The 19,927-nt window shown below is 42.0% G+C and overlaps 3 protein-coding genes across 7 annotated transcripts in view; 1 reads left to right on the plus strand and 2 right to left on the minus strand.

Annotated features, from left to right (window-relative positions):
- Positions 1-247: 247 nt before the first annotated feature.
- COQ6 (coenzyme Q6, monooxygenase) lies at positions 248-9,700 on the minus strand. Of its 2 annotated transcripts, XM_075151587.1 has the most exons (12): positions 9,515-9,699; positions 7,694-7,828; positions 6,897-6,955; positions 5,636-5,759; positions 5,068-5,198; positions 4,598-4,705; positions 4,433-4,495; positions 3,982-4,089; positions 3,364-3,566; positions 2,142-2,257; positions 1,545-1,711; positions 248-411 (listed from the first exon to the last, which is right to left on the minus strand). In XM_075151587.1, exons 1-12 carry the CDS (start codon positions 9,672-9,674, stop codon positions 382-384), a joined length of 1,404 nt encoding a protein of 467 aa, XP_075007688.1. In that variant the 5' UTR covers positions 9,675-9,699; the 3' UTR covers positions 248-381. The 2 variants fall into 2 exon arrangements, with proteins under 2 accessions (XP_075007688.1, XP_075007689.1); XM_075151588.1 differs by lacking the exons at positions 248-411; positions 1,545-1,711 and adding an exon at positions 1,718-2,067 and having other exon boundaries at positions 9,515-9,700.
- ZNF410 (zinc finger protein 410) overlaps positions 7,741-19,927 on the minus strand; it is a 36,078-nt gene continuing 23,891 nt past the window's right edge. The window contains exons 11-12 of the transcript XR_012673878.1: positions 18,043-18,217; positions 7,741-7,828 (exon numbers count right to left, since the gene is read on the minus strand). The gene's annotated coding sequence lies outside the window, so the exon portion shown is untranslated. The remainder of the gene's footprint in view (positions 7,829-18,042; positions 18,218-19,927) is intronic.
- On the plus strand, positions 9,664-18,049 carry FAM161B (FAM161 centrosomal protein B). 4 transcript variants are annotated; one of them, XM_075151575.1, is made up of 9 exons: positions 9,664-9,934; positions 10,091-10,329; positions 11,509-12,071; positions 13,789-14,126; positions 14,512-14,639; positions 14,931-15,098; positions 15,580-15,679; positions 17,100-17,230; positions 17,474-18,049. In XM_075151575.1, the coding sequence occupies exons 2-9, from the start codon at positions 10,181-10,183 to the stop codon at positions 17,562-17,564; spliced, it is 1,668 nt and encodes a 555-aa protein (XP_075007676.1). In that variant the 5' UTR covers positions 9,664-9,934; positions 10,091-10,180; the 3' UTR covers positions 17,565-18,049. The 4 variants fall into 4 exon arrangements, 3 of the variants coding, with proteins under 3 accessions (XP_075007676.1, XP_075007675.1, XP_075007677.1); XM_075151574.1 differs by lacking the exon at positions 9,664-9,934 and having other exon boundaries at positions 9,969-10,329; XR_012673877.1 differs by lacking the exons at positions 9,664-9,934; positions 15,580-15,679 and having other exon boundaries at positions 9,967-10,329.

Consider the following 19,927-nt stretch of genomic DNA (forward strand, 5'->3'; position numbering starts at 1 on the left):
CAGCTCTAGAAATCACATCAGAGAAAACTGAAAGTAATTAAGCAGCAAAACTTGTAGCTGGCAAAATTCAGCACTGCATTTGCCAAAAGACAGACAGGTGTTTCCACCTCAGTCTTCAATTCAAAAGGCCCAAATTAAAAGCACATTGTACAGATAGTTCTGTGGCTGAAGACATCACGGCACTACAGGAAGAGACCCTAAATCCTCGAGGAGAGCAGATGAGAGAACTTTTGCACAAACCAGTGGGTGATGTAGTACACAGCTCAATCCCCCAGTTTTATTGTTAAATTAAAATAACACAATTCAAAGATTCAAGTCAGTCACAGTCCTTATAAGGGCAATGCATTCACTGGCAAGCTGCTGTTCCAAACTGACAACAGATCACTTGCTGGCAAAAGCCATGATTTGCTCCTAAAAGAGGGGAAGAAAAAGATAACTATTTCATAAACTGGTAATAAGCATACATTCGTATGTAGCAGCTATAGTCTCCTTCCCTTTTATATATATGGACAACAGTTCTTTGTCAGCCTTTTTAGTCAAGTGCAGAGCACTATCCCTGTATGCTAGAAAATTAAAGAAGTTGCAGTATTCCTTTCCCTCCTGAGTAGCACAAAACAGAGGTGTTACCAACAGGTTCTATGCTCAGAAAAGAGGTCTTCATTTGGTTTTCTGCTTTAAACAGAGAAGCAGAAAGAAAAATTCTGAGCACTGAAGCAGCAGCATAGTCCTCTTTTTAGTGCAACTAATAAAGACACTTTGCCAGTGGCAGCTACTACGCCTTAGGAATTTACTGCTCTTCAACTCAGGTAGCATCTCAACTGTGACCATAACACAAAGGAAACAGGCCACCTGTGTTTAATAGGAAGAAGGTGACTTGATTTGTGGAATAAAACATTCAAATCCAGAAATGAGGAATCTTATTTGAGGGTGCTTGGGAGCTTTGAGAGCAGGTGGCTTAAGGAACCTCATGCAAATCCAGCAACTAGGTCAAGACAGTGCAGAATTTAGGCAGACAGGCTGCAAATAGAGGGTCTGTGTTTAAGACTGAACCTCCTCACCACTGCCTTCCTCAGGTAATTTTCATAATAGAGACTTGCACTTCAGCCATGAGGGAACAATTTCACAAGGCAAAACAGCACAGAAACAGATAACTCGTTTGAGCTGCACACCACATCTGTCAAGTCACCTGATGCCTTATTCTTAGTGAAGCTGTGTCTTCATAGGGCTGGTTTTTCATAGTGCATTTCTGGAATGCAGTTCAAGGTTCCACATTTTCATTCCATGGCAAAATAAAGCCAAAGACTTCTAATGGCTTCTAACCTCTAACTACTGATACAGAGTATAAACACTTAGATCCTCATTTTCCTTTGTGCTGCAGGAGAAACCATTACTACTGAGCCATCAGTTATTTAGGAACTCCTCAGGCTCATTCAGGACACAAAAGCTGAGTTTGAACAAGTAGCAAAAAAATCTTCACAGCTTGTATATGTTTCACAAATAGTTCTGGACTCTTCCTATGGCCCTCACTAAAGTGAGATTCTTACTTTGACAGGAGGCAGGGCATTTGTTGCTTGCAATCCCCATGTCCTCAGCAACACCAAGGGAGGCAGCCTCGTGGAGTAAAGCCTCTTTAGCACATCAATAGCAGCTATCAAGGAGACGTTATGCCTCTGACGTTCTGTCTCAAACTTTAAGAGATGTTTTAAGGAGCCTAGAAGAGATAATTGAATGCTCATGTTGAAATTTACTTGCCACAAAAAAATTGTGCATCTTATCTATATAGCAGTCTCCACTGACAACTGAAAACACAGAAAAAGAACAGAGAAATGGCCTGTCTTAATAAAGGCCTCCTTCCATCAGCTAGTGGTCTTCATCTCACCACCTCTTTAACTACCATCCTGCAGAACTTTTTTCTTTTTAAAGCAGCTTTAAGATTGTGGGATGGAAACCGCATCCAAAAATTTTTAACTGCTCCATAGCCAATGGACAGAACAGTTTTGCTTCAAAGGTGCTTGTGCCTTTCAAACACAAGATAGCAGCACGCTTAACCTGCAAACACAGATAATGCTTGTCCTGATGTTAGCAGCAAAGGCCTGTAAGACTAATCATCTTACTGCCACTTCATTGTCTTGGATCCTTACCCAGATCTCTCCCATTGAAGGCTGCTGCACTGAGGTGATGGGCTAAACATGCAGTATCACCAAAGCCCAGGTTTACACCTTGTCCTGCAAGCGGGTGGACTCTGTGCGCTGCATCCCTAGAGCAAGAGAAGACAGAAATTTATATCCCTTCTTGAAGAAAGCCATAATGTCTGAGAAACCCCAGAAGGGATCAGTATAGCACTCCTCACCTCTTTGCAATGAGCACCACCTTACAGCAGCATATACGCTTTATCCAGTACCTCCTTGCATGCTATGCTGAACTACCTGACTGCCTCTCCAGTTGTAAGAAGCAAGACAAAGGGGAGATAACAAAAAGCATTCTGAAAGGAAAAATTATGAAGAGGTAACTAGCCAAAGTCCTCTCTCAGATCATGTGTGGCCTTAATGTTTTTCTAAGTGACCTCGGCACAACAGGAGGTGTGTCATTGATAGATGGACATCATGAATACAAAGGAGAAGTGGGATATCATTGAATAGAAACAAAACCAGGTTCTTTTATGAGCAGACTTATCTGTAAAGGACAAAGCCAGACATATTGATAAGGGAGTCTTGAAGTTAGAGAAATGAAATTAAATTTCATCTTATGAAATGTAAGATCACACACTTTAACAAGCTATAAAGCACAGAATGCTCCCAAGCACAGAGTGGCTCATAAGTTGGAAAGATGAAAAGCATCTGAATGTAATACGGCATCCAAGAATTACTATAAGCTACCAGTGTATTGCAGCTGTAGCGGAGAAAAAAGTACATGCAGCCTTAGAATGTAAAAGATTAGATATTTTCCTATTTCTATAGGCCACCATACAAAAGCCTATGATATTCCATCTGGAATAATTTGTAAATTTCGTCATTTGTGTTCAAGAAAGGTGAGTTTAAAACTCAAACTGGTACACAGAATGGCTGCTACACTGTTTGGGGAAGTACAGGTCCAGCATGAGATACTGGATCGTTTCGCTGGACTACACAAACCAGAAAAGGGAAATAATTATCTTGCAATTTACATAGAAAGCACACACAACAGACAGAGAGCTACTCATACAAAAGGACTTTGTTGGCACAAGAGCACACCGTACAAATAGGGCATGGATAAAGTCAAACTGAAACTATAAATTATTTCTCATCATCTAATTTGTTGACTGGGAGTTGCTATTTCTAACCACACATCCCCCACTCGCACGAGGGCTACCATTGGGGACCTTACCCGATAAGAGCCACGCGGTGCTGGACATACTCTGTTGCATGCCCAATTCCAAGAGGGAACATGGCTCGGCTCTCTGGATCTACTTCAGCAACACTTGGGGGCAGCTGACGGACTGCAGTCCCCGAGGGTTTCAGGAGTGAAATAGCAGATCGAAACATGGCCCCAGCAGTATCAATGAAGTCAGAGTGGTTTACATTGCTCCACTGAAAAAAACAAACAAATCTTTAGATGTTAACCCAAACTAGACATATAAAAGAATCCAGTTGAAAAAAATCCGAATGAGCTCCAAATACTGAATTTTAACCACCTGGACAAAACTATACAGTAGAAGAAACTATCTTCATTGTTTTAGGACATATAAGTTTCCAACTAGGATAAGCCTACCCTTCACACCTTCTGGAAGTTTCACACTTCTTCTGTGACTTTCAGAACTAACCTAATTCAGTCCCAAGGGGTCATCCTTTCTTTGCTAAGTGCCTTTTTAATATCATCCTCACCAGAGGAAGGAACTTGAGAATCCACCTCTCCCATTACTATCCTTTAAGCTGTAGGGTTCCGTTGTATTTCTCGTGATTACAAAGAAGTCAGCCTCATACCCGCCACAAGGCCGATACTCACAAAGGCGGAGTTGATGCTATCCACAAAACTTTCCTCATCCATAGCAAGAAGTTCCGATGCATGTTCATGAGATGTAGACCAGACCAGAGAGCTGGCAGTGTCAGACAGCTAGTTTAAGAGAATGTCAAGGGTAAGTATGAAGAGAAAAAGAAGCAAAAATAAATGATCAATGCAAAGATTTCCCCACTGCCCTGCCCCACACCACTCCCTCTGCACATTACTCTTCCAGCCCAACTTGCTACAAGCGCGAAATACCAAGGATAAAGTGAGAGGGCAGGAGGGGAAAACAAATGCAATAACTGAAAAGTAAAGGGCAGATGGACAAATTCTTAAGAGACAGAACCAACACAGAAAGTTACTAGAAAAGAACAGACTAAAAACTTAAAAAAAAACCAAAAAACAAACAAAAAAACAAACAAAAAAAACCCACAGAGACCACAAGCCATCTTACTGGAAGAAGCGCAATTGGCCCTGTGGGCAGGAACCTCTGCCATGCTACATTATTGTCGGTGGCCTACAGTGGAAAGAAGCAAGTGGATAGTTATGAACGAGTGACCTGGATCACCTGCTTAAACTGTTCTGCTGCTTATGGAAAAGTCAATTTGCAGAATTTCACCTCAGACAAATGAAGAGTTGCCACCACAGCTGACTGGTCATACCGATACTCAATATTCTTAATTTCGGCTTCCTTCCGGACTACAGAGTTATGACCATCCGCGCCAATCTGCAAAACAAAGAGATACAAAGCAACCCCTTCAGCAGCTCCTAAGAAAGTCAATATTCCAATCTACAAACGTCAGCCTGCACGTACACATTTTTTGTTTATTTAGAAAAAAAAAAAAGATTGCCCAAAAACCAGAAGACGTGGCCCCTTCTGTACTTGTCCAACTCAGCACAGTCTCCTTGCATCAGGTACAGAAAAGCCTATGCGCTGTGTCCCATAGCATCTCTGACAGAGTTAGCCACTCACCTCACTCAAGCCCTCCACGTGGGTGGAGCGGCACACACGGAATCAGAACCAAATCCAGTGGAAAGGACTTGGGCAAAAGATGACGCCTGATCAACAGAAATAAAAAGTTTAGTTACCAGCAGTTTGGTCTGAAGTCTGCGTCCATCAGATAACTCAATTTGGACCCAAGGGCTTGTGTCACAGCTGTGAGAGGGAAGGGGCCAGGTATATCCCACTGCTCTGCTCCTGTAGAAAACCTCCACCCGGTCTGATAGGAACACAAAGTACTATGGTCACAGCATGATACAGACGTGAAAAAAGTAAATATCGCTACAACAGCAAAGGCCATGCATGTCTTAATGGCACCCTAAGAGCTGACCCTACAATTCTCAAGGCACCCTGAAAGAACAGATCTGGCCAACCCTTTGTCAGGCCTACTCTGGATAGAAAGCTACAGATCTTTTCATTAAGTCTACTTTTGGAGAGACTATGTTCTGGAGAACTACATATGCAACTGTTTTCTTGCTGTGTAGCCTTTGGAAGACAGATTTCTCCCTCCCCCCAAATTCAAGCAGCTGCCTATGTCTCAGATTTACTTGTTAGATGAATTGTCTTTCTCCCTCTCGTAACTTAGCACACACAACAGGAGGCGAGTAACGGCAAGCCCTCTGCAGGAAATAAAATATTAAAGAAGTTGTCCACTACCTGCTACTGCATCTAACTGTTTTGTGAGAGCAGACATAATGACATCATTCTCCACTATGTAACCCATGTCATCTAAGTCATCTTTCTCAAAAACGATCATGGCTTCTGAACAAGCATCCCACACCTACAAGAAAAAATAAATTACATGAAGCTACATAATAAATAAGTGCTGTTCCTTTCAGGAACTATGAATGTATCCATCTTACCAGGAAAAGGACGCGGCAATCTAGAAATACAGAACTAGAGGAAATGTCCTGGATTACTGTCCATTCCCAGCTACTAAAGTACATCACATAATTCCTTTCATACAATGAGCTAGCTTAATCTTAAAAACTAATTGCAAAGAAAGTTTTTTATCCCTACTTTCCTGTTACATAATTAACATATAAAGCTACCCTACCAACTTGTTGTGGGTTAACCCCGGCGGGCAGCTCAGCACCACACAGCTGCTTGCTCACTCCCCCCCGGTGGGATGGGGGAGAGAATCAGAAGAGTAAAATGCGAAAACTCGTGGGTTGAGATGAAGACAGTTTAATAGGTAAAGCAAAAGCTGCATGTGTAAGCGAAGCAAAACAAGGAATTCATTCACTACTTCCCATCGGCAGGCAGGTGTTCAGCCATTTCCAGGAAAGCAGGGCTTGATCATGCGTAACAGTTACTTAGGAAGACAAACGCCTAACTCTGAATGTCCCCCCCTTCCTTCTTCTTCCCCAGTTTTATAAGCTGAGCATGACATCATATGGTATGGAATATCCCTTTGGTCAGTTGGGGTCAGCTGTCCTGGCTGTGTCCCCTCCCAACTTCTTGTGCACCCCCAGCCTGCTCGCTGGTGGGGTGGGGTGAAAGGCAGAAAAGGCCTTGGCTCTGTGTAAGCACTGCTCAGCAGTAACGAAAACATCCCTGTGTTATCAACACTGTTTTCAGCACAAATCCCAAACATAGCCCCATACTAGCTACTGTGAAGAAGAAAATTAACTCTATCCCCACCAAAACTAATACACACTTTACCTTTATTTCCCAGCTAGTACCCATGCCTCAGTATCTACAGCTTCCATTAGAAATCAACCTTTCACCCTGTAACATCAAGACTCTGAGGACAGGTATTTCTGAGTAGACTGCTCCCCTAAAAAAAGTAACAGGAATCATCATAAGCATGACCTGCCCTTTACCAAAGAAAAAACCTTTGGATCATTAGTGTCAGTACTTCTGAGAATTCACGGTAGACAGACACATAGTATATTTGCAGCCCTAAGTAAGGTACCTGCATTCGCCGGAACGGTTTGAGTCTCAGGCTGCAGACATGATCCCAGGCACCAAAACCTAAAAGAGAAAAAGGACAGAAATGCATGGAGGTGCACGTTCACATGTGACATTGAGACCCAATGTCAAAACTGAAGCTCACTCTACACCCTCCTCCTCCCTCCCTGACCATCAATGCCCAGACCCCGCTTGCACCATCCCCAGACAGGGCCAGGCCTGCCTCAATACTTTCACAGCTCCAGCATCACATTATTTTACTGTTAACACAAGCCAGTAGAAACGAAACAAGAGCTTTCCATGAACACTGTGACTTAACAGTCAACTCTCACTGTCCTATCACTGAGTAATAAAACAGACACAGAAATGCACGGCCATCATTGTTTATAACATTTCTTTCTTCATAAGGAATCAAAGCTCAAATCTGTCTTTAAAATGAAAATTAACCAGCAGAAGTAAGTTACCAGACTACAGAGCACTAAGTACGTGCTTCTTTTGTGAACAGAACATTCCAGGTGCTATAGAGAGCACCTTACAACCTCTCACTAGCCTAATGTCACATATATTTATATAACACATATAGATCAGATCAGACCACGATACCAGAACACAGATCCCTGTTATCAAAAGAAGCCTGATTTAATCACCACAATTCAGCATGTAGAATACTAAGAGACAAAGGCCAATAATTCCATTGAGTTTAGGACGAAGGCAGCACATGCTCAAAGGGGTTCTGTTTAAACAAAATAAAAACCGCTCAAATATACTGTTAAAAATGCAAACAATAGAAATTATACTTACTGCTTAGGAGGGTTGCTGATCCTGGGGAGATGGAACTGACCCTGTTACTGTAACTGTCTGGCACACGATTATATTCTTTCCTAGGACCAGCCTCCAGCAAAGCAATCTTCTTATCCTGGAAGTGGATATCATGCCCTAAAATAAGCAAATATATGCTTTGTTACAATGCTCTTGCCAAAAACCTCATTTCTTATTTCTCTGTCAGTAACGCCTACGCATTTTTGTAATAAGAATAGATGCAAAACTTAATAAAGAAACGCATTTACAATACAGGTTTTGATTAGGCAGGTAAACTTTTGTATTTTAAAGCTTTATGACTACAATCCTGTTATTGAGACTGACGACCCTTTTGCAGTTAAAGCAAGGATTAAACATTTTCTTTTTGTACGACGTTTACATTTTTTGTACAAATTTGTGCATATTTTGTTATGAAAGTTCATTATTGAAGTATTAATGAGTGAAATGTGCAGTGTTTACTCCAAGCAAAGAACACATTTTTCAAAGCTTAAACGTAAATTCACTAATTAGAACAAGAGATCAAAATAAAACTTCTATGATACTTAGCAACTACATTTATGTTTTCTTTATCCTTATATTCTGACAGTGGAATAGCACAGGCAGTTTAGACTTTAACTTTCAGTTAAAGAGAACTGAAAAAAATTGAAAAGATGACTCAAGTAAAGAGTAAATCACACTGCAGCTGAATTAGCCATGCTTGTTGCATCTGACCACTATGGTTGCAGAAGGTACTGAGACCAGAAACGGTGTCCGTATAACATCCAGGGTTTACTACTACAGCAGTCCTCATAACAGCAGTATCTTGAGCATATTTTCTAGATTGTGCATAACATAACCTCATTTCTTGAAAGGTCCCAAACCTACATGTTAGCCTTAGATATCGCTGCTGGAGGGGGTTCTTTTGCTGTCTCAATTCCACTGTGGTCTTCTTTAACAATACAAGCAGAACAATGGTAAGTTTGCAAGTAAACCCTTATACTTTCAAAGCACTTATTGCTTAGGACCTTTGCTCTTTTGCTCTTCTTTGCATTCTTTTCTTTAGTCTTCTGTCACTATTACACCCTTCTGAACCAACACTGCAAATAAAGAAGCAGCCAGTACTCTCAGATCTCTAGATGCAAACCAAGCACAAACCCATTTTAACTTGGTATTCCAGTGTTTAAAATACAGGGTTAGAGAATGAAACTTAGGATCAGAAAAGCATTTTCAGCTATGGCTGAAATTATCCATCAGTGATTTAAGGGTGACCATGTTTGATAGAAATACTACAAGTAGTCTACAGAATTCAAAGTAATGGCTACATTAAAAAAATATATAAATAGGATAAGGCTCATCATAGCGTTCAGGTATCCAAACAGCTTTAAGTCAACCTTAGAGTGCTGTCACAAAAGGATGGGGGAATAAGGAAATTCCACAACAGGATCTTGAACGTTAAGATCCTAAATGGTAACCACATAGTTATCTCACACTGTCACCAACAGGGATTAATAATTAAGGTCGACTTATGAAAATAAGCAATACCCCACACACTGAAACATGCAGCTTTTGGGAAAACTCCAAGTTTAAATTTTTTGTGCAAGCGGTGAGACAGACAGCGAGGGCAGCGGGACACAAAACCCGCCACTCGTTGCACTCACAAAACACGGTGCGGGAGGCCCAAAGGCCTCCGAAACCTCACATCATCGCGGCAGGGGCAGGAGGGAGAGACGGCCGCCGGCTGTGAGGCCGTGACTGCAGCCCCCGGGGCCGGGCCGACAGCACCTGCGACGTCGCCCGGAGCGGGCAAGAAGGTCACAGCCTTACCCAGCACGGCGGCCATGGCGCTCCCGACCATACCCCCGCCCGACACCACCACGTCGTAGAGCGGCGCGGCGGCGGCGACAGACCGGAGCGGAGCCCGCGGGCCAGGCCGTAGCCGCCCACGGAGCGGAGCCAACAGCCCCCGACCGCACACAGCCGCCATCACTACGGAAGTGACGACACGCCAGCCACCTCCGAGCGGAAGTCGCTCCGGGAAACCATGACAACGCAGCCTGCCTTGGGGGCGTGCACTAACGGAATACAGTTCTTCACGAGCACCAATAAGCGAGCGGTGGGTGCTGTCTGTTTTGGAGTCTGATTGGCTGCTTGAGGCCAAAAAGGCGGGCCTAGAGCGTTGTCGGCTTCGCTGATTGGCGGGAGCCGAGAGAGGTGCCGTTGGGAGGCTGAGGCGGCGGCCTGCAGGTGAGGGAAGCGGCCCGGCCTCGGCGCTCCCGGCTCTACCTCAGCCCCGACCGCCGCCGCCGCGGCTGAGGTAGAGCCGGGAGCGCCGAGGCTGGGCACGGAGGTTAGGGTCGCACCCCCGAAACGAGCACTTCTCGATTGTTTTTTTTCTTCCAGGTGACACGGCCGGCATCCCCTCAGGCTGTATAACGGACCAACTCCCGTGTCTTCCGCCACCGGGCGAGGAGCTGGGAGCGGCCTCTCGGGATGGGAGATCGGCAGTCTCCGTTAGAACTGGGCTTACCGTCCCAGGCAAACTTAAGGGGTGACCTCGGGGTGTCTGAAGAGGATGAGGAGCTCGAGGGTTTCAGGCAGGAGGCGGCAGTCCTGCGTGACAAGCTGTGGGAGGCTCTCAGGTAGGATGGTACCTGGTAAGGAAGGCAAAATGGCCCAGGGGATTCCTGCTGCTTCTGGCCAACGTTGAGGCGGAGCGTGAAGTCCTAAAGTGCACGTGTATAGTACCAACATGCTGGCCACAAATGTATTCACAGATGGGAGGATGGGGCCAACAGGTGCCCACGTAAGCAACATTCACTTAAAACATGAACAGCACAAATCCTGTTCCTGCTCGTCAGCTAATCACGCTTAAAATTTGCTAGCAGATCACACACGTTTCTATCCAGCATCCAGTCTTCAGAGCTGCAATGTCTCCAACATCTAGCTCTCAGATCTCTTGTCTTTCTCTGTGGTTAGTCCAGCTTGAAGTTCACTAGTAGATCACACACAGACACTCTCTTACAAAGGAAATAGTTTATGAAGAAGAACAAACTGCAGCATCACCAGGCAAGTGTATTAACCAGGAGCCTGTTTACACATGATCAGCACCTTCTGTTACCTGCCTTTTTCCCATTTTCCTGTTCTTGGTCTGCCCTGATCCTTCCTTTTACCTGCGTTTATTCCTTCCCTAAATATCTTAGAAGTTTTATTCAGTTTCACAATCACCCTCAAACATCCTATGAGAAGTTTGCTATTTCAATGAAACCCATGATAGTCTTGGGGTTTTTTCTTATTATCAATTATATGGTCTTCTTATCAGCTACAAAGTTTCCAGCTGAACCTCTTAAGTGTTGCACTAAAGCAGTTTTTTGCAATGGCCCTTCTATTAGCAGCTTACAAATTCCGGTGTTTGGTACTGTTTTTTAGGATTTGTGCATCTGTGTGCTTAATTTATTGCCTCTCCTGAGTTTGTCTTTTATGTTGAGTAGCTATCAGCCAGATATCCCTAAAGTTGGAACTTTCTGGTTTACTTGTGGCCTTTCTGGCAATAGAGTGCTAGCAGCGTAATAAATTGCATTACAAAGCTAAGTAGGCATAACCGCCATTTTATACATGGAAAAGAGAAAACAAGCAAAGCTCTGCTCACGAACTTTGGTAGCAAAGCAAACTAAGAGCCCAAGAACGATAAGCCCTAGGCCTGTTTTTTAATGACCAGATCAGTCTACGGTGTCTTCTTCTTAATCAACAATGTCTTCCTTCTTTTACTTCTATTTTTTAATAATTTCCCTTATTTCCCCTTTATAATGTCTTTGTCTTAGTCGTACATCTGGTAACAAAAGGCAGTCCAGTTCTTTGATCGACCTCACCTTGGACAGTACCTGGGATCAGCAAAAGCCTCACTTGTTTCCTAAATCCCGCTTGAGGCCAAAAAGCGCTTCATCTCCCTGGATTCCTTCCATCACCATCCCTCAGCCCTTTGAAATGACACTGCGGGAAGCTCACAGAAAGTCCCAGTTGATGAAGTCATACATGTTTCTTGAAGTAGACAAAGAGAGAGACAAAAGGCAAAGCCAGGATGAAGCTGAATGTCAGAAACAATTCCGGGCACAGCCTGTACCTGCCCATGTGTTTCTGCCCCTTTATCAGGAAATAATGGAGCAGAAAGAGATTCGCAGGCAAATAGCAACACGGAAAAGAAAGGAGCTGCTACTTGCAACCCAGCGGCCCTTCAGTTTCCTGGAGAAGGAGGAGAAAAAGAAAGAAGCTATCAGACAAAAGTTCCTGGCAGCAGCAACCCCAAATGAGAGCTCCAAACAGAAGCAAGCCAGTAAAAAAGTTCCTAAATCTACTTATGACCCACTTCTTGGAGATAAACTCAAAGGTAAAAACTCCCTGCCAGTCCCTTGTTATCTCCATTGTGGAGAGTAGGACGATGACCCATAGGGTGTTACTTGGAGTATAAAGCCAATATCATTACATCCCCTGGTGTTGTCTAGTCTCCTGTGTATCACCGGTCATTATGTTTCATCTAGATACCCTTACAGCAGTGTGTCCTAAATTTAGTAGTCTTGTATCAGTGTCAGCAGCAGCAGTTGTGTACCACTCCCCAGCACACATGGGTACACTGAGCTCTTCAGACAGATTTCCATACCCCTTTTGCCGCAAATCACGACAGTTTGGGAATCCTTCCCTACACTAGATTCCATACCTTTGGTTATGCTGAAGGGACTTAGATGATTTGTGGCACAAACGTGAAGTCAGAGATAGTGCCAGAAGTGTCCAAGGTCCATGCAGTATCTTGGAACTGACAATTTTACTCCCACCCAACTGATCTGTGCTGCACAGGATCCCTAGGAGAAAAATATTTCCTGAGCCCAAATCAGGCAATTAGTTTGGTTCTAAGAGATAGTGCAGTAGTCCAGTCTCTCCTGCCATTCTCTGATGTTTTCAGTTATCTTCCCACTCGCTCTCCACCTTCTTATTAAGTGCTAAAACAGGGGAGGTAGGTGCCAGGACCATTCTAGTCAGAGGGACAGCCAAGGAAGTTTTCCTCATGCTTGCTTTCTTTCAGATGGCTTAAGCTCCCGCAGTTGTAAGTTTGAAGTAAGCAATTCAGACTTCACACTTGAATGTAGGAACTAAACCAGTCCTTGATAATCCTCATTGCTTTTCTCACCCCTTTCTTTTTTTTACTGTTTCCCACTGATTTCTTCTTGAGTATATACCAGTTCAGTTTTCATCAGAAAACATTCTGTTGTGGTGCACTAAACTGAATAGATTAGAAAGATAAAAGAGAGCAAAGGACAAGCCATTATTCTGTTTCTATCTGGTATATGAGAAAGGAGAAGGAGTAAACATTTCATACCTCAGTCAATGCAAACTTATAAAAAAAGTCTTATTTTGCAAACAGCGGTATTGATTTTTTTTTTTCTAAAAGCAAAAAGAAAAACCCCACAGCCAACTATTTGTCTGCATTTTCTCAAATATTTAGGGCTGCACAGGAAAGGGCTCAGTTTGACGCTATATCCTGAAACACATTCTTTCTATGGAAATTTTGTCACAGAAGTCACAAGACATGATGGATCCACCAAATGGTCCTTACTTAAAATCTTTTCCAATATAGACAAACACTGCTGGATATTACACAGAAAAGCCATCATCCGTTACAAGTATATTTGAACAGCCCATTTGGATCCCACAGTCAACATAATGACATAAAGTCCCGAACGAAATACGAGAAGTAGAACCTTGATTAACACAACAGGTCTGCAAGTCAAAGGGCACAAGTTATCTGGTACCCCTAAGAACAGGAATAGGAGGAGAAGGCCTGTTCAGTAACTTGCTCTGATAAGTGAAAGAGATATCTAGAGATTAATGCCTAAGAAAGAGACTCTACCATGTTTTCTTCTGGTATCTTTGAATGTTTTTTTTCCTGGGAGGCAGAGGAGAGAGAGAGGTTGGAAAGTGGGGAAAGAGAACACAGGATGTCTGGTCTCTCCTGTACGTGTAGCTGCCATTGTTTAGAGTTGTGCAGTGGCAATTTCACAGCCTTTTATGTCACTCATATTCTTCTCATTGCCTTGCTTTTGATTCGTTAGAAGCTGAACTCTACAGAGAAATCCGCATTCAAATGAGAGCCAAGGATTTGCTTGAGAGCTCTGTAGCTCTTATAGATACTAGCAACTGTCGGAGAGAGCCTCAGTCCCGAACTGCCACTAAAACTAAGCAGGAGAGACTTGGCTTCTTGCAGGACAAAAGTTTCAGCTTCAAGCCAAGGATTAATCCAACAATACCGGATTTTGAAGGACTTTACTGGGCATTTCAGAGGGAAGCAGTAAGAAGACAAGAAATCAAAGAGGCAACTCGTAATAAGCCATTCAAGCTAAGAACCTCCAATCTCCGTGGCAGGCAGAGGCAGGCTAATGAAAAAATAAAGGTGAGATGACTGGAATTTCTGTGGTGCTGCTTTCTCCGATCAAGATAGCAACTTCTTAAATTTATAGCACTTATTTATGGATGGTTAACATCCTGTGACCTCTGCCCTTGTCTTGGGAGTACTGCAGAATTCTAGGACAAACCAGAGAAAAAAATTCTACACAAAGAAATGAGCTATGACAGCTAAGGCTCAGCCACCCTTCCATATTCCTAGTCACATCTCCTTCCCCTCACCCCCAGCCCCTTCCCAGGTAAATCCCTACTGATGGAAGAGTGAAGAATGAGTGCGTTGCCCACACACCCCAACTGTTCTCTTTGGTAGACAAAGAACAAAGGAGATTCTGTACTGTGAACAAATACACTGAATAAAGTTCCATTTTTTTCAGGATTCTCAGCAACTTTCCAAGGTTTCAGTGCAAAAAAGTCATTCTCTGACCGGACTTTCCTCTCTCTCTTCCAACACCCTTCCAGTGCATATTACAGACGCAGCTAGAAAAAGGGAATCTGCTATCAGGTAAGTAGAAAAGTTTGTCTACAAGACCATACACCAACTAATGATCAAAATGGAGGAAAAAAGTCAATGTTTTCCCCCATCACATCAAGTACATCAACAATACTTTTCCTAAATGTTTCTCTGTCTTCTTTCTTTGCTAATTCTTGCCCTGCCTCCCAGTTGATTTGGGAGCTGCATGCTCGTATATCTGAAATTTTGCTTTTCTCCTTAGAGGACTGAAAACTGAAATTCCCTGCTAGCATGTGGTCTGGCAGTCTCAAGTGAGCTCATTAATAACTTTTTTCTATATAGATACTCCCAAGATAAGAAAAAGGAAGGGGACAAAGAAGGAATTTATTGGCTGGAGAAACAGAAGAAGAAATGTCAAGCTATCCAAAAGTCAGTGAACAGCCGAGCAAAAGCCCTGGATCCGCATAAAAGTCTGGAGGAAACACGCAAGGAGAAGTCAAAACAGAACTGGTCAGTATCTTATTCTGCACAGAAATGAACCGTTTGCTCTACTAACTGGGGATCATCAGATAATTCTTTAGGAGGAATTGGGTCTAAGAACGTTCCTAGCCTAACTTTTTTGGCTGTCATACCCATTCCACATTCATTTGGGTTTCTTGACAATTCCATGCTACTCTTTCCATACAGAACAGTTTCCTTTAGATTAACATTTGTAGAAACTAATTTTTACAAACAAGCCAACTGAAATATATGATTTGGTAAAGCACACATAAGACAAGGTTTTCTAAAAACGTGAACATTGGTTCTCTGCCTACACTCTAGTAGTAAAGCTTTGCTAATAGGTCCGTAACTTGCCAGCAATACCCAGCATTCGGAATCAAGACAATTACCAGAGCTATTTAAAGAACAAAACAGTTATTGAGAATTCCTTGTTCCTGATCAGCTACAATCAGAAGGAATATGTATTAGACAGGGAACTTTTCCATTTCAGGCAAAATATGAGAGAGAGAACAAAGGAATACAGAAAGGAGCTGGAAGAAATGCAGCTGCGAGTCAAGAACAGACCATACCTCTTTGAACAGGTCACCAAGGTAACTGGTCAAAGTTCCAGAGTGTTTCTGGATGACAGGATACATTGTCTTTCATTCAAGACAGGCATTAAAAAATCTAGTCTCAAGTTAATTCACGGATAAGAAGGTACAAATGGCTGCATAGTCTCTTGACTACACTCAAAATAACACCTGGAAGGCCACCCCAAAGTATAATTTAAATTCCTTCCCACCACTTGAAAAAACACTCAGACTTATTTCTTGGTTGTAGAGCTTTCTAGTCCTTTGCAATCAAAATATATAGCCTGATCAAAATTAAGGCCTTATCACACCAGAAATTATATGAATACTTATTCCACACCTGAATACCATAGCCTACAGTCTAGACATTTTAAACTTTTTTTCTTAAAACCCTCTCCAGTTGAGCCCTTTTTCTTTGTACTTCTAGTGCTACTAGAAAAACATTAATGACAGTTATGTCGCTTATATCACCTGCAAGCTCTGCTATCTGGGGTTGCGTTGAGCACATCACATCCATCACACAGTACCATCTGCAAATCTATATTGTACTTGAGGTGTAGATAAAATCTTTACTCTCTACAAAGTATCTTTTTCCCTGGGTTATCTCTTTCAGTTCTGTCTCCTGCAGGGATGATATCTGGTTAGAGACATAGTGACAATACGTTGACAACATGCTGATTTAAGATTTGTCAATAGAAAGTACCCTCCTGGGTCAGACTTCCTCTTCAGATGAGTGGTAATGGAGGCAGAGAACACATTTGTATGATAAATATTGGTAACATTTCTGTTTGCCACATTGGTAAGAATTCACCAGTATCAACAGCATTCATTCATGTTGAGACAAGACTTCTATCCTTCCACACAGAACACCTTAATCTTTAGGAACTGGCCAGGCCCTCTGGAAAACTGCCATCTCAGACTACATTAATTTGCAAGGTTTATTTGGAGGTAGTGAGGATATAGGATCCAGGATACTTGGTTTTCATTTTCTTGAAGATGAGCTGATACGAAGCTATTTCATAGGTGCCCTCCGTTTATTGAACTCCACTGTCATTAGTGCTTACAAATGACAAGCAAACATGCTTCCAGAACTTCTCACAACCCTTTTTTGCATTTATTCTCAATTTGAGTGTCCAAGTCAGGACTTGGACACAAGTATGCTAGTCTGGTAAGACTGGAATGCTGTAGAAACAGGAGAACAGAAAAAGGAAGAAAAAAAGAACAGAAGCAGGAAAAGGTGAGCTCTGGCTTTGAGAGATGTGAGACATTCTCCTAGTATTCAGTTTTGGTACTGTACTGTATGGATGACAAAAATTCTGGACAGGGCCTTTGCTGTCCTCTTGTTCTCATTTGGAGTGTCAGCCATGAACTTTAAAACAACTTGACCATTATGGGGAAGCCCCAGTTCTATGCGCTTACTGTTTAACTTTCGATTTCATAGCGTGATGCTTGTCAAGGAGCAGAGCGTCGCTACAGACACACCCTCCAGCAGGTTGGGCTAAGCGAAGAATTTGTAAGGAAAAAAGGGAAAGATGCCACTGACTTGCTGGAAGAAGAATCTGACGTTCACAGGTAATAAAACCAATGCAATACAGCTCTTTTGCCTTTGAGTAGAAATACTTTCTTGTTCATGAAAGCGTTCCAGTTTGTATCATCTAGTGCAGGCAAAATGAAATCAACTTCACTCCTCTTATTAAGCATCATGGCTTCTCTATCTTAACTCCTACAACTGCACTCTATTTCTTATGCATGGGGCAAAGCAGCAAGTAAGCACTGCAAACTATTTCCGGTATTAGACAATCACTATTTCTGCAGAGCGCCCAAGCCTCGGGGTGAAAAGGACGACTCTACCATACCGGAAAGAGAACCTCAAGAGGAACAGAGCGGAAAGGAAATGGCAACATGAGATCTAGCAGAAGAATCCATCGATCATCTCTTGATTTTTTTTAATTCAAGATTCTTCAGGTTAATCCTCGGGAACTTTCTGGTTTAGGCTGACACCTAAGAATTGCTCTGGGGTAAGTGAGATGTGAGAACTTAGTAAAGGAAAAAAAGACCAACTGTTGTTTAGAGCATGTCTTGTCCAACCCAGCAAACCCTGCAGCCTTCCTTAGACTTCACAAGTGTTCCCTGTGTGAGCCATTTCTTCTTCTTTAATGGGAAACAAAACAAGTTAAAAAGGTTGAAGCACTATCTTTGGATAAAAGAAGATACGAATGACTGAAGAGGTACATCCTCTAGTGTCAGCACCTTGTTCACGCCACAGAAGCACACAGAAAGGGAGAATGCCTTTCAGTGTGCTAAACGTTAGTTTACACATATATGTGGTAAAATGCTTTCAAACAAGGTATTTCTAAAAAAAAAAATTGCAGGATTTTACCTACCTTGGGAGAAGACTCAGACAGAAGTCCTTCTCTGGTGTTAACTCTTCACTCATTACCAGCTCTGCTCCTTCCTCCCATTGCGAAGAAGCAATAGTCTTTCTATATTAAAATATCTCCGTATCTTCATTGTTTGAAACTGTTTTAACATCTTACCAATTTAGGTCATTAATTTTGCCTGAAAACCAAACAAAATTATGAAGAAGGTTGCAATTAAACAATGCATCACTTTGGATTGCTGTTGTCCTAATTTTACAATTACTGTGATATGAAAGATGGACCTTGGTGGAAAAAAAATTAGGTATTACCTGTCAGCATGTTGCACTCAAATGCCAGGGGCATCTTAAATGGTATAGTTCACACATTCATGGTCTTCCTTTAACTGACAGTAATAACCATCTCAAAAATACAAACCCTTACCACCTGGAATGTTTTCCAAGAATTATGATATGAAAGCACTTTGTGATTAAAAGATTTTTAAATGGCTATCAATGTTTCTGCATTGTCCAATTTCTTTATCAATCATCATTTTCTCACTTTTTAAATGGAAGCTGTGTCTCTCTTCATCTTCGTTACCTCAATCCATTTCTCCTTACACTGTAACAACAAAACCTCATCATCAAATCAGAAATACAGTACCTGTAAGGTTTACCACATTAGATAAAGATATAAAATGGAGACCATGACATTTTTGATCATAACAAAGTACTAGATCCAAGAATTTATGGCCCCGGGGTTTCAGGCTCTGTTACACTTCCACAGAGATCAATTCATGCTGATACATAGCTGAATGCATTTGGTTGCAGCAGTCCTCTTTACTGACCCTAAGAATCTCCAACAAATCTAAGTTAGGCTTGTATTTTTCCCTTTCTCCTCCTTTTCCTCTTGAAGAGCTTTCTACACAATGCATCTACTGAATGCTGTGTCACAGGTCGAAATGCAGCCCTTTGCTAGAGAAATTCCCAACGGGTTGGAAATACTTCCGTCACTGTAGAGGCTTTCCACACTGAGAAGGGGCCTAAGCACCTGGGAGTGTTCAAGGAAGGCTGTTATCAGCCTTACCAGTTTCTACATAGGTTTAATTGTGTAGGACACACAAAGGCTGTTCTTTCTCCTGTATCCTCTGGAAAAGAGCAGTGATGTAATCCTACTGTCACCATGCCTTGTCACATTGAAAGAGGAAGGAAAGAAGATTTCCTCCATACTCCAAGTCTGTGGTCTAAAGCCCGTGGATATATCTGGAGCAGTTAGAGGGAAATTTTAATACATACATTTTAAGGGGTATTTACTAAAATCGTTTAATACTTTCCATAATAATACTTGATGATGCTGGAAAAAGAAATTTCCAAGTATGTGAAGTGTAAAGGAAAACCTTAAGAAAGGAGGAACAAAGGCTTGACTTTAAATTAATATATGATATTATGCCATATCCCTTTAACAAATACTAAGGTGACATGCATGAATACAGTACACATAAATCCAAGTCTTAATATTGGTCCCTAAACAGAAATTGCTGAAATGATGATGAAAGTAAAAGCATCAAACTAAGTAACTGAAACTCAATAGCACCTTTCTTGCTAAACAAAGTGTTGTTCTGAAAATAGGATCCTAAAAGAGGCTTGTAATCTCTTAATATATCTCAAAAATGGTATGGAAATAAAGAATTTCCACTTTTGCTCTGGATTTTTGCATTTTATGAAAATATTTTATTATTTTTCATTAAAAGAATTTCGTTCAGCTGACCTATAAAAATACTGCAGTAAAGAAGACATGTCACTAGAGCATCTCCAATCAATTTATGAGATGGTAGCCAAACATCAGATCCTGATTCAGAGGTACCTGGTGGAGCTTCTGCAAGAACTTCCAAATTACAGTACCTTTAATGACA

Source organism: Calonectris borealis, chromosome 5, assembly GCF_964195595.1.
Source record: "Calonectris borealis chromosome 5, bCalBor7.hap1.2, whole genome shotgun sequence".
In the NCBI taxonomy this organism is placed as follows: Eukaryota; Metazoa; Chordata; class Aves; order Procellariiformes; family Procellariidae; genus Calonectris; species Calonectris borealis.

Excerpts from the sequence above, each read along its gene's own strand:
- COQ6 (XM_075151587.1), bottom strand. The coding sequence starts at position 9,674 with ATGGCGGCTGTGTGCGGTCGGGGGCTGTTGGCTCCGCTCCGTGGGCGG. Across the intron at positions 4,090-4,432 it reads GGCCAATTGCGCTTCTTCCA|CTGTCTGACACTGCCAGCTC; the intron begins GTAAGATGGCTT and ends CTCTTAAACTAG. Across the intron at positions 2,258-3,363 it reads CACCGCGTGGCTCTTATCGG|GGATGCAGCGCACAGAGTCC; the intron begins GTAAGGTCCCCA and ends CTCTTGCTCTAG.
- FAM161B (XM_075151575.1), top strand. The coding sequence starts at position 10,181 with ATGGGAGATCGGCAGTCTCCGTTAGAACTGGGCTTACCGTCCCAGGCA. Across the intron at positions 14,640-14,930 it reads AAAAGGGAATCTGCTATCAG|ATACTCCCAAGATAAGAAAA; the intron begins GTAAGTAGAAAA and ends TTTTCTATATAG. Across the intron at positions 15,680-17,099 it reads TCTTTGAACAGGTCACCAAG|CGTGATGCTTGTCAAGGAGC; the intron begins GTAACTGGTCAA and ends TCGATTTCATAG.